At 39.1% G+C, this 12505-nt stretch overlaps 1 protein-coding gene across 2 annotated transcripts; it reads left to right on the top strand.

Moving 5' to 3' along the window:
* Positions 1-2551: 2551 nt before the first annotated feature.
* Positions 2552-12269, top strand: LOC103703113 (mRNA-decapping enzyme-like protein). 2 transcript variants are annotated; one of them, XM_039130750.1, is made up of 8 exons: positions 2552-2965; positions 3089-3129; positions 3539-3588; positions 5272-5416; positions 6737-6790; positions 9610-9739; positions 10175-10636; positions 11926-12269. In XM_039130750.1, the coding sequence occupies exons 1-8, from the start codon at positions 2807-2809 to the stop codon at positions 11980-11982; spliced, it is 1098 nt and encodes a 365-aa protein (XP_038986678.1). In that variant the 5' UTR covers positions 2552-2806; the 3' UTR covers positions 11983-12269. The 2 variants fall into 2 exon arrangements, with proteins under 2 accessions (XP_038986678.1, XP_017697325.2); XM_017841836.3 differs by having other exon boundaries at positions 9607-9739.
* The last annotated feature ends 236 nt before the right edge of the window (positions 12270-12505 follow it).

The following is a 12505-nucleotide window of genomic DNA, read 5'->3' as shown; positions in this document are numbered from 1 at the left end:
GCAGAGTATTTTAGATAATGTTCTTATAGCCCGGAAGTTCATGTTTAACCTTAGCAGGGTTTCGAGGAGGAGTTTGATGATGATCAAGTTGGACATGAAGAGGGCCTACGATAGGATGAGATGAGATTTTGTGCAACAGTCTTTGCAGGAGTTTGGATTTCATGGGACATGGATCAAATGGGTGAAGGGTTGTGTCAGAGTTCCTTCTTTCGCCATCTTGGTGAATGGTACGCCATCTCAATTCTTTGAATCCTCTGGTGGGTTGCGCCAAGGTTGCCCCCTCTCCCCTTTGCTCTTCATTATCTATATAGATGCGCTCTTTTAGAGCTCTTTGGCATGCAGTATTCACCCAGGAGTTGGAGGTCTACCAACCAGTGTCGGGGGCCACCGTGATTTCTCACTTGCTCTATACCGATGATTGTTTATTGCTGGCTCGATCGACGAGGCAGGTCGCCTGGGTTATTTGGAGGATTCTTCGGGATAATTGTGCAGTATCTGGTCAACGGGTCAATGTAACTAAGTCAGCAATGTGCTTCAGTCCGAAGATCAGACCGGCTGTGAAGACTTCTATATTGGAGATTTTGGGGGTGGGAGAGTAGGAGGGTATGCTGAGGTATCTGGGGGTGCCACTCTCTGGGCGCCGCTTGAGAGGCAGGGACTGTTCTTCCCTTGAGCTTAGTATCAAGCACAGATTAGAGGGTTGGCAGATGCATTTGCTGTCTATGATGGGTAGGATCACCTTGGTGTGGTCTATCCTTTTCTCGATCTCTATCCACTTACTATCTAACTCCTTCATTCTGGTTGCGCTGGTGAGGACTCTTGAGCAGCTCTTCAGGGACTTTATCTGGGGCAGGGGCAGAGGAGGCATCCATCTGTTGGTGTGGGATGTTGTTTGTTAGCCGATCAACAATGGAGGTTTAAGGGTGCCGTCCTTGGTGACGAGACGGGAGGCTTTAGCGGCTCAACACACAGCTAGATTCATGTTAAAGCTTGATAGTATGTGGTCCTCCCTGGTGAAGGCCAAGTATGGTGCTTTGGTCCCCGGAGCTCGAGCTGGCCGGGACCACTCACTGGTATGGAAGGAGATTTGTGCTAGAGCTACGCTGGTGCTTAGATGGGCCATTGGAGATGATCGGGCCATTGATGTGCTGGAGGATACCTGAGTGACTGAGCAGCCGATCAGTCGGTTGCCGACTATGGTGGACACTTCGAGGCTAGCCGGCTACAGGGTTAGTGACCTAATGGAGCTCGGTGGGGGCCGCTGGTGGGAGAGGCTGATTCAGGAGGCTTTTGGAGAACAGTTGACAGAGATGGTCTTAGCCTTATCGGATCCTTCCAAGGAGAGGTTGGATAGGCTAGTTTGGGTGCCGACTGGGCAGTCACAGGTGCGAGCCAGGGATCTTCAGGTGTTGGTGAGTAGGGAGCCAGCTTGGAGGATAGAGGGAGGTTGGATTTGGAGGATGAGGATTCACCCACGTGTGACGCTCTTTCTCAAGAAGGTGGCTTGGGATTGCCTACTGACTAGGTCTTTGCTAGTCCGGCGGGAGATAAGGATCACTCAGTGTTGCGAGGTGTGTACTGATACTGAGGAGACCATCGATCACATCCTCTTGCGGTGTCCCAGGGCCAGGGACATATGGTGTAGGTCACCTGTTTCTCTTCCCCACTCGATGGAGTTGGCACAGGATTTGATTCATCGACTTAGAGCTTCCAATGTGGAGTCCTAATACTGTGCAGGCAGGGATACTATGGGCTTACTTGGCTTATTATGTATGAATGGATAGGAATGCCAGTCTGTTTGAGGGCAGGAGGTTACCGCCGAGGTTGGTGGTGGATAGAGATGTACTGCATGCGGGAGAGGTCACCTCACTTACCGCCGTATTCACTTCTAGGATGGCCGGGGACATATGGGGCATCCGATCTACTGTCTCAGTGCCCACATTTGCCCTTGTTTCTTGAGTGCCCCCACCCCTTGGTCATCTCAAAGTGAATTTTGACGGTAGTATGTCGGCGGACCGGATGTCGGGAGGGGTCGGATTTGTGATCAGAGACCACCTCGGCAGGATGATAGTAGCGGATGGTCGTTGCATGCCTGGTCTTACTGTAGTTGTGGCGGAGCTACGGGCAGCCTGGGAGGGTATCTCCTTTGCGAGATGGGTACTTGGTGCTGAGTGCACATGCCTCGTGAGGGACTCTTCAGTGGTGAATGATTGGGTGCAGGGAGCAGACAGATATGGTGATAGTCACCCTCTTATCCATGATACTCGTAGACTGGTCCAGAAGTTGAGCTCTTTTCAGACATTACATGTGTTTCGGGGGGTGAATAGTGCCGCAGATTGGGTTGTCTCATTTGTTGTCCGACACTCCGGAGAGATTATTTGGACATCCATGGAAGACATTTTTTCTCTTTTGTACTTTTTACTTTTTTCTAATTTGATAAGATGTACTCAAGTTAGAGCTATATAAGATGCCGTTTTTACGTGCGAAAAAAAAAAAAAAAAGGAAAAAAAAGAATAAGAGGCTCGTTAGGTGGTTCAAAATCGCGATGGTTCGCAAGAAGTCGTAAAGCGGCTGTGTCGCGTGATGTCACGTGAAGACTGGAGAGGGCGTGTTGGCCGTGGGTGCCAGTCGGTGGAAGCTTGGAATCATCTCGCTTCTTTTCCTCCCCCTCTCTCTTCCCCGCCCTATCTATCCAACTCGACGGCGAGCACCCGAAGCTGACCCGCTCCTAAATCCTCCTCCTCCTCCTCCTCTACTTTTCGAGCTCTAGGGTTAGGATTAAGGTTTTTTTGGGCTTGAAAGCGAGATGTCGCAGAGCGGGAAGCTAATGCCCAATTTAGATCAGCAGAGCACCAAGGTTCTCAATCTGACCGTCCTCCAACGGATCGATCCCTTCGTCGAGGAAATCCTCATGACCGCCGCCCACGTCACCTTCTATGAATTCAACATCGAGCTCAATCAATGGGTATGTATTCATCAATCTATCTATCTATCTATGTGGGAATTTTTAATCTCCTTTGGCCCTTTCGATCCTTCCTTCCTTCGCTCTCCTCCTCTGATAGGGTTTCCGTCTCCACTTCTCTCGCAGAGCCGTAAGGATGTCGAAGGATCTCTCTTTGTCGTCAAGAGGTGACCATTTGGATCTCTCGCTCCCAGTTGCGATTGCTTGCTTGCTTCCGATATTAATCTGCTGCTTCTTTCGTATATACTCCGCCAATGCTTGGTTAAAAGGAGGAATTTGATAATTCGGTTCTGATTTTAATCCTTTTAGATCGATGATATGTCTGAGTTTGCCTGACATTCTTTGTCTTGCCTTTATTTTTGTTCTATGGCAACTCTTTCGTTGGTTTTCATCGGTTTCCGATCTGTTTTGGGGGTTCTTTGGTCCGATGCGGTGACGTCATTACCAGTTTGGGCGCCGCATTTTAGGAGATCTTTTGCTATCCATTCCGCAATTTTATTTGGAAACTGCATGGCATCATTTGCTTTGTCGTGTTCACCAGATTTATGATGCTGGAATAATTGCTTTGTCTTGCAGAAATACGCAACCCAGATTTCAGTTCATTGTCATGAACCGACGCAATACAGGTGCAGAATTAGACCTCTCTCACACACGCATAAAAATTTGTGTTGATGTATGCTTTAGCAATTTTGTGCTGTATAGTGCTTCATTATGATGAAATTTTAGTGGCAAATGACATAATACTGGAAAGCTAAATATGTCAAAACACAGGTTCAATAGAAGTAATCACACCTCAAATAGATCTTGACAGTAATCTCTGTTTTTAATCCCTTTTTTTCCACTGAAAATCAGTTAGAGCGGCCTGCATCTCTGGACTTTTTGATAAAGTGTCCTGGTTTCCAGGAACTTTGTGCTTCATAAATTTTAATTTGGTCTTCTCTGCATCCGGATATTTTAAAATATAATGGTATTAAAATTTTCCCTACTTCTTGGTACCTTTCCCTCTTCTTACCAGCCTATATAAGTTAAGGATTGGGTCCAAATGGGTTGGTTGCTAGCTAGCTCCATAAACCCTACTCATCTCTTTTCTGGAGCCTTCTTGTTTTAAATATTATTCTATAGTCATTTTTATCATGGTTGAGGACTATGGCTTGGTTTTCTTGTTGGCGTCCTACTATGCACCATAATCACGAGCTTGATCTCTTCATAGTGGTGTGAATTGTTAATATACTATTTGTTCTAGGTGTGTCGCACTTGCAAATGGTTTTGTTTCAATTTATCCAAAATTTTAGTATTGATTGTGTGATAAATGAATGTCCTTATCAGTCATTTCCAATAACATACTTGCTTTGGAAACTCTTTAGAATTCAAACCTAGACCTGCTTCCTAAGGACACCTACCTGTTATCGTAACCACACTAGCTTCCACACCTATACCAGACTTTGGTTACGTAGTTTCCAGTAATTGCCTCCTCCTAGGACCTTGTGTCTTATTATCTGATTATAGGTGTAACATCATCATTTTGGATCACCAATGCTTTGCAGGACATGAGAACTACGTCATGGATCATCGGAAGGTATTGCTGAGTTGTATTAGGCTATTTTCGCATTGATTCTTGATATTTTTTGAGAAATTTCTGCATTTTTGTTTAGCAAAGACTGAAAAAACTGTGATAAAACAACACCTTAATTGCACCAGCTATAATATATTAAATATTTGATTTAATTGAAATTTCATGCTTTATTTTTCAACCAAGATCTATCTCCAGTAATCACTATATCAGAATTTAAAACAGCCGATAGATATTTTAACGGATGATAATTGGAAACTTATACAACCATATCAGCTTGTGTAATGTTATAAGTGGCTTAACTTCTTAAAAATTATAAGAGATGTCATAGTAGGTATGCCTTTGGCTGTTACATAATGCCAATAATATTAGTCACTTTTCCACGATGGGTCTACAAGTTGCTGGCAGTTGTAAAACCACACTTATTTTCTACTTAAAAAGTAAGAAAGGCTATACCTCATTGTATCTTTCATTTTGGTTTCAGTTCTTCTAATTAGATTGCTGATTGGTTTTGCAATTTCGTTTCTTTAATTATTACTCCCTTATATTTCCATTCAACATCACTTCAAAAATTATTCTTAGGTATGTGAATTAATTCCGAATTTATGTGTAGCAGTAACTACTTCACATGCTTTGACATTAGATTTTTGTGCTGGTATGTGGTAAATATTTCTCCTTATCTAATGAGGGAATATGCCTGCACACATGTATTTAAGATAGCCTGCTATTGTATGAACAGATAATCTGGTGGAGGATCTATTGGGAGATTTTGAATATGAAGTCCAAGTTCCATATTTGTTGTACAGGAATGCAGCCCAGGAAGTTAATGGAATATGGTTTTACAATGCACATGACTGTGAAGCTATTGCAAATCTTTTTGGCAGGTATTAAGGGTTGTTAAGTTTCCATTTCTTTGCATTCCAACTAACTTTAAGAAATATTACAAGTATATCGATCAGTTTCTAGTTTTCATTTTATAGAAAGTGGTTACACGTGTTACCTGCATTACCAAATGGATAGGGTTGAAAGATAAAACATCTTCCTATTGACTTAGTTATGTTTCTATTTTTGCTTATAATTGTATTTAGAATACAGTAACCATGACCAACAACCTTGTCCATACTAGAGTCGGTTTTATGATATCCACTGTTTTATCCCTTGGTAAATGGCTGCCTTTTTTCATCTCTAGTCTAATATGTTTCTCTTACCCCATCTTTCCTTGCAATCAAGGTGTACATCTTAAATGCTTCTTTGCCCCTTTACCACTTATAGGTGCAACCCACACGCTTCTGCAGTTGTGCTTAATATGACCTCTTTCTTTATTTTGCTGTAGAGCCACATTGTAATCCATGGATCCAGCATCTTAAATGGTGAAAACCTCTCCTTATACCTTAAACATTTTGTGTTGTGAAAAAATCAATTTTAAAACTTTATTAGCGCCTTTGCCTCAGTAGCTTATGATATCACACAGAACTTCATAACCATTTATTAAGCTTTTTATTAATGAGTTCAGTTTTCTTATATGTGTGTGCAGCCCTCACATCCAACCCACCAAAATAGAAATTTTCTTGTATAATTAATGTTAATTAGACGGGGACATGGAATTCAAGTGCTCAAGTATCCCAAAGAACTCAGCATGATAACTTTAGAAAAAATTAACGCAATAATGCATTCATATGTTCAAAATAACAACTTTATTATATTTGATTGCATATCTGTTTACAAACAAATATTTTTATGCCTATGTTTATGTATGTACTTATGTCATGTCATATAAACATTTTGTGATGTATGACATTACTTTTCAATCCCCTGTGGTCTCCCCCCCTTCTTTTTTTTCCAAAGAGCAATTTATTTAAATCTGTATGGAATTGCTGTTTCATGGGTCGGTCTATTTCATGGATCGATCAATGTGTGGACCTTGCAGAAGCTATATCTATGAATTCCAGGATTTACTCTTAACAACCTGATGCTCATAATTTTATCAGTAATACTTACAGGCATTACACGACAAATTTTCATTTTGTATGTAATATTTTGTATACATAAATGCTATGATCCATGCTATTAAATCCTTCTCCTAGATCTTATTGTTCTTAATTCTGTGAGCTTGCTAACTTTATTTTGATGCTTTAAACTGATTTGATGCTTTCAGTATGATGTTACATGATATGTTTGAAATTAAATTGATCTCTGTTGACCAGGATACTGAATGCATACTCGAAAGTCCCTCCAAAGCCTAAAGCTTCAAGCAAAAGGTTGTATACAACTTCCTCTGCATCCTAGTATTGTAACATGTTGAATTGGAACTACTACTTTATGAAGATTCATGTTATCTTTAGGCATTTTTTTTTTCTTCTAGTTGTTTTTGGCCTTTGTGTATAAGCGTTAAACACTTGTTAGCCCGAGGATATCTTTTCAGCATGCTTGATACAGATGCTAATGTGCTGGCCCATGAGCCGTAATTCACATTGTTTCGGTCAAGTTGTGAGACTGGTCTTTCTGAATTTTAGATATCTTTGGCCCAGGCCAGCCCATTTTCATCCCAAAATAATAAATGTCCTCATAGCTAATGATCAATACAAAATAATCTACATGCTTTTTACTGTTTAAAAGAGTATGTTTAGTCTACATCCATATATAGCTTTTTGGATGGCATGCCTTAATTCTTTTCTAGATCTTGAAATACTCATGCCTGTTGTTGTGATACAATCCCTTTCTACATATGTGTGTTATCATTGCTGATAAATTTATACAGTTACTTACGATTTACATCAGACATGGATTGGTTTTCATTCATTCTCTTAGGTGCAATAAATGATGGGAAAATTGGCCTTCTTGAAGTGCAAAAAAAAGTTAAGCAGAGTGGCCTTTCTGAACTTGCATGGCTTTAACTGATTTTAATTGAAAACAGCTAGGGTAAATTTACAATGATTCCTTTCCTGAAAGAAGAATTGGGATATTTTGATATGCCATTGTTTTGATTGAAACAGAACTGTTTTGGTAAGTAGTTATTTGTGTTAACTTATTGTCACTATTTGACCAACAAATAAACAAAAGTGAACAATTTTAATTTTTATTGGACATAAACAGAATCATGTAAAGTTGCTGATTTTGTGCAGTTCTTGGCAACGCCATGTGGTGTTTTTTTCATTAACAAAAAATCTTCATAATGAAAGATGGCTCTTTTTAATGGGAGTCTTTAAAGTGATAGTGGCATTTCTTTTTCTTATTTTTTGGAATATTTCATATGCAATGATTATAGCAGCTTTCTATTATAAAGGCATACTTTGTGATTGCAATGAATATTTGTTTTTAGCCTTTGGCATCGCTTTTTTACCCAGGCTAAGATCAAACCAGCCAGCATAATCCCTGGAAGTTGAAAGAAATGTCATTTTTTTGCTAGTTTGGTTGGAAGGCCAGATTTTCTACAATTCATTGAGACCATAGGTAGTATTGAGACAAGTACAGGTGAATATACAATAGGGCTGAAAGTGGGTCAGATTATATCTAGCCGTATCCATTTCCGTATCCGATTCGGGTCAGATTTGGTTATTGTTTTTTTTGGTCCTATTGTATCCGGATATGGATCTAGATGGTAGTTCAAAAAGCTTCCGGATACGGATATGGATGCGGATACACCTGATTTTTTCGGATTTGGATTTAGATCCGGATATCCGTATGATAAGGGTAAATGAAAAAAAGAAGTTTAAGTTAAGTTAAATCAGAAAACCAATTAAATGATTAACCAAATCTAAACTAAAAGGAACTCAGATTTCAGATGACTGTCACTTAAGACAGCAACCCGAATACGGAATACCCGATTCGAATAAATTCCTTGGAATCATCCGACACGCCTGAAAGGCTCAAATCTCTTGTTCGTCTATTTTGTCTCTCTTTCCTCTTTACTATCTTCAAGCAACTAGAGATTTGAAGATTTTGTCCACTTTCTAGTTTTCACCTGGCAATTCAATCGGCAACAGCTGTGAGATGCCTTGGAGGCACCATAAATCCCATTTACTTTGGTGACGAGTAACTTTGAGCGATATATCTTTTATGAAATTATTAGTTTTTATTGTTGATAAATGCTTACTAAAATTATTTTTTTTAATTGAATCTTTCTTTTATGATTATGTCTTTATTGCTAGTTTTCATCGTTGTATTTTGCTCAAATTTGATTAATATTTGAAAACATATCTAAATTATATCCGTATTTGGATAAAAAAATATGGATATGTTTAATATCCAATTTGTATCCGTATTTGTTTATAACAAATATGGCTATGCTTAATATCCGATTCGTATCCGTATCCATTTAGAACAAATATGGATATTAATTTTGATATCCGTTTAATATCTATATCCGTATCTGTATTCGTTGAAAAATATGGATACAAATATGGATATATCAATATCCGATCCGTATTCGATCCATTTTCAGCCCTAATATACAAAGACTCTAAATTTTCTTGTTAGGGATTTTGTGTTATTTTTCAGGACCGGTACCGGTGATTCTGTGCTATTGCTTAAGCATATGTATTAAGATCTTGGTGACAGCATGAATGGCGGCGGGATTTCTTAACTCATTATATGGGAATGGTATGAGTAGGAGAACTGTGTTCCTAAATAGCTTGTGGTTCAAGAAGATTTGTATTCTCACGCTACTTTGATTTTGTTTTGTCATACTGCATTCTATGGATATTATCTTGGCCACTTAATGAAAAATAGAAGAGGTCTTTTTCTTAGTACTCCGTTCTAGTTCTTTCTTAATTGTTCTTTCTACTGAGATTATCTTTTTTCGCTTCCAGTATTGCAGTAACATTATAGTGTCAACCTGATTCATGTTTAACATTTAGCCTGTTTACTGTCATCTAATACATAGTGGTTCTTTTGGTAGATCTGATCCCAAATGTATTTTGATATGCTATAGCATTTTTTTCTCTGAAGTGCATACTGCGTTATTGCATACATATGTCTTTCTAAAATAGCTACTTATCCTATGCAATACTTTCCATTATGTGTATCTGGCTGTCCTTATTTGTGAATATTTAACTCTCCTTTTCCACATTTGCAGCAGCGAGTTTGAAGAGCTGGAAGCTGTTCCAACTTCGGCTGTTGTGGAAGGTCCTCTGGAACCACCGCCGACATCATCTGCTGCTGCTACTGTTCCTGATGTTCCTGATGAATCATTTGTCAACTTCTTCAGTGTATGTTCTTTTGTTGACTGTAAACATGAATCTTGCCACTGTTTTCCTACTTATTGCTCTAAACCTTGTGTAACATTGTCTGGTTATGTTGCATTGCATGAAAGGGAAAGTCCTATAAAATCAAAATTTTCACATGACCATGTGTTCCTGAGACCGGAAAGTCCTGGTAACATCTGGACAAAGTTTTCCAGGGTCTTTTGTGTTTGCATGACCATGTAATGTTATTATTTTTTCTTGAAAAGTTGTACCTGAACTCTTAGGTCTCAACTAGTCAGTTGTTTTCTGGAGACTCGTTGCCTTCCCTTGTTTTCAGAAGATTCATTCACTTGTTGTGCATACCATAGGATGGTAGTAGAACTAGTAAAAATTATTGGACACATTTACAGCTTGAGTTGTTCTTGCATCATTCTGACTGGCAATTTCCATGGTTTGCAGGCAGCTACAAATATTGGAAATGTATCAAAGTCAACAATTACTGGACAGCCACATCAATCTTCTGCAGCTATTCCTTTATCTTCCCCTGCACCTAATGTTATTCCAACAACTGTGCCAACCCTTCATTCTGCCCTTTCTCCACCAACTTCGGCCCCGCCTCTAAAGTCATTCCTTGATGTTCATGAATCTAGCAGCAAGACTAGTCGGGCCACAAATCTGGTTAAACCTTCTTTTTTTGCTGCTGCTTCCTCATCCTCTTCATTAATGATGCCACCAGTTGCATCTTCTATGCCCGCTTCTCCCCCACTTCATCCTCCTGTGACTATGCAGCGTCCATATGGTACCCCATTGCTTCAACCATTTCCACCACCCACTCCTCCGCCATCTCTTACTCCTACTCCAAACTATGGTTCGGTTATTACAAGAGACAGAGTCAGGGATGCACTGCTGAAGCTTGTTCAGGTATGTCCTTTTGCTCTTTGCTATCTCTAATAGCATGTTTATTTGTTACTGGCACATCTGACACTAACCAACTTGCACCCTTGAATATTGCATGCTAAATGTCCAGTGCATGTATAACATGTGGAATCATGACTCCTACTCCTAAGTCTATTCACTGTTTTAGAATTTCTGCCCCGCCACCCCCAACCCACCCACCAAAAAAAAAAAAAAGAAAGAAAGGAAAGGAAAGGAAAATAAAGAATTGCATCAAAATTGCTTCTGTTATCTTAGGAATCTTAACAACTGTCCAATTGCTCCTACTCCTAGGCCAATTCACTGCTTTAGAATCCACCCCCCCCACCAAAAAAAAAAAAACCCACCCTCCAAAAAAAAGGGAAGGAAAGCAAAATAAAGAATTGCATCAAAATTGCTTCTGTTATCTTAGGAATCTTAACAACTGTCAAATTGTATCAACTGATGCTCATAAAATTATTGTATACTCATTCCGAAGTCACAGGAGGATCAGATGGAATCAAGTGACATTGAAAAATGAAATCTTATGTTTTCTTCAAAAATTAATAATATTTTTGTTCAGCTTCAAATAAAATTTTTAGCCTTTTTTCGATAAGTATCCTTTCATATAAACATCAAGCTGATTTATAATCCGATTCTATGTATAACCAGAAAAAGGTTAAATGCTTCGACAGATTAAATTAAGGTCATTAACTATCGTCATCACAATATTTTTAGAAACAAAAGCTTTTAGTAAAAGTGATGCCAGCAAAAGAAATCAACCGATAAGGAAAGACAGTGCACAAAATATAGGAGGAATTCCTTTGAATTCTCAAATCCAACTATAGTTCTTAAACTGTCATCTCTTGGCAGCCAAAGGAAAGATCAGAGAAAGTGTGGAGCTGCTCTATTTTCTAGTTCATATATTCTTACCTGCAAGATCAAATGTGGATCTGCCTTTATTCATTCCCTCAGATTTTATAAATTTAATTGTGTTTTTTGTTTCTTTTTTTTTTTTTAATATGATCTGAGTACTTTTTCCGGTCTTGGTTTGACACAGGACTTACCTCAGATTTTCATGTCTAACCCAATTTAACTACCAAGACTTCGTGCTCCCCACTCTGTATTCCTTATTGCTTCTAATGTTACTTTGTGCTCCATTCTGTAAATTGCTACCTTTTCTTCTCTTTTTTGGGTGGTAACTTTCATTTAACTTATTGCCTAACACATTGCTGCTTAGATTATTCCATCTGCATGATAGTTTTGTATACTTAGCTTCTATGTTTAATTTGGGACAGAACGACCAATTCATTGATATGGTGTACCGGGAGATGCTGAATGCACATTATTCATAAGACTGAGGGGTTCAAGTGTTGTGCCTGGTTTTGTTTATGTGGTTTCTTTGTTTCATGTGCTTGTAGGTTTAGCGCTTGTATATCTTTTGTAAGTCTTTGCTGTAGCCATGGGAGCCTCTTGTTTATACAAAATTTTTCCTTCCAGATATCATTAGTGACATTACAGATGTTCATTTGGGGTTTGTGTATTTTCAGTATTTTCGTAACTCCGACATCTGATTGTAGAGCATAACACAGATTTAAGAAGGACAGGTGTCGTGCTAACCTGTCTGGTTTTAGAAAGCTAATATTAGCTCATTCGTATGGATTGCTTTTGCTCGATTTCTTTGACGAGGGTGGGAGTTTTTGAGCCCTGTCAAGTGACCTACAGGATTGACCCCTAAATTTCAGGCTCGGCCATAAAGATTATTTTCCTCCAAAAACAACGCCGAACTATCGTCCATCAGACCTGCAAATATATCCATCATTGTTTAATAATAGCGTCATTAAGTCTCATCTTTCCATCTGCAAATAATGTATCAAG

Source organism: Phoenix dactylifera, chromosome 10 (assembly GCF_009389715.1).
Source record: "Phoenix dactylifera cultivar Barhee BC4 chromosome 10, palm_55x_up_171113_PBpolish2nd_filt_p, whole genome shotgun sequence".
In the NCBI taxonomy this organism is placed as follows: domain Eukaryota; kingdom Viridiplantae; phylum Streptophyta; class Magnoliopsida; order Arecales; family Arecaceae; genus Phoenix; species Phoenix dactylifera.
Note: the sequence above shows the minus strand (reverse complement) of the source record. Positions and strands in the feature narration are given on the sequence as shown.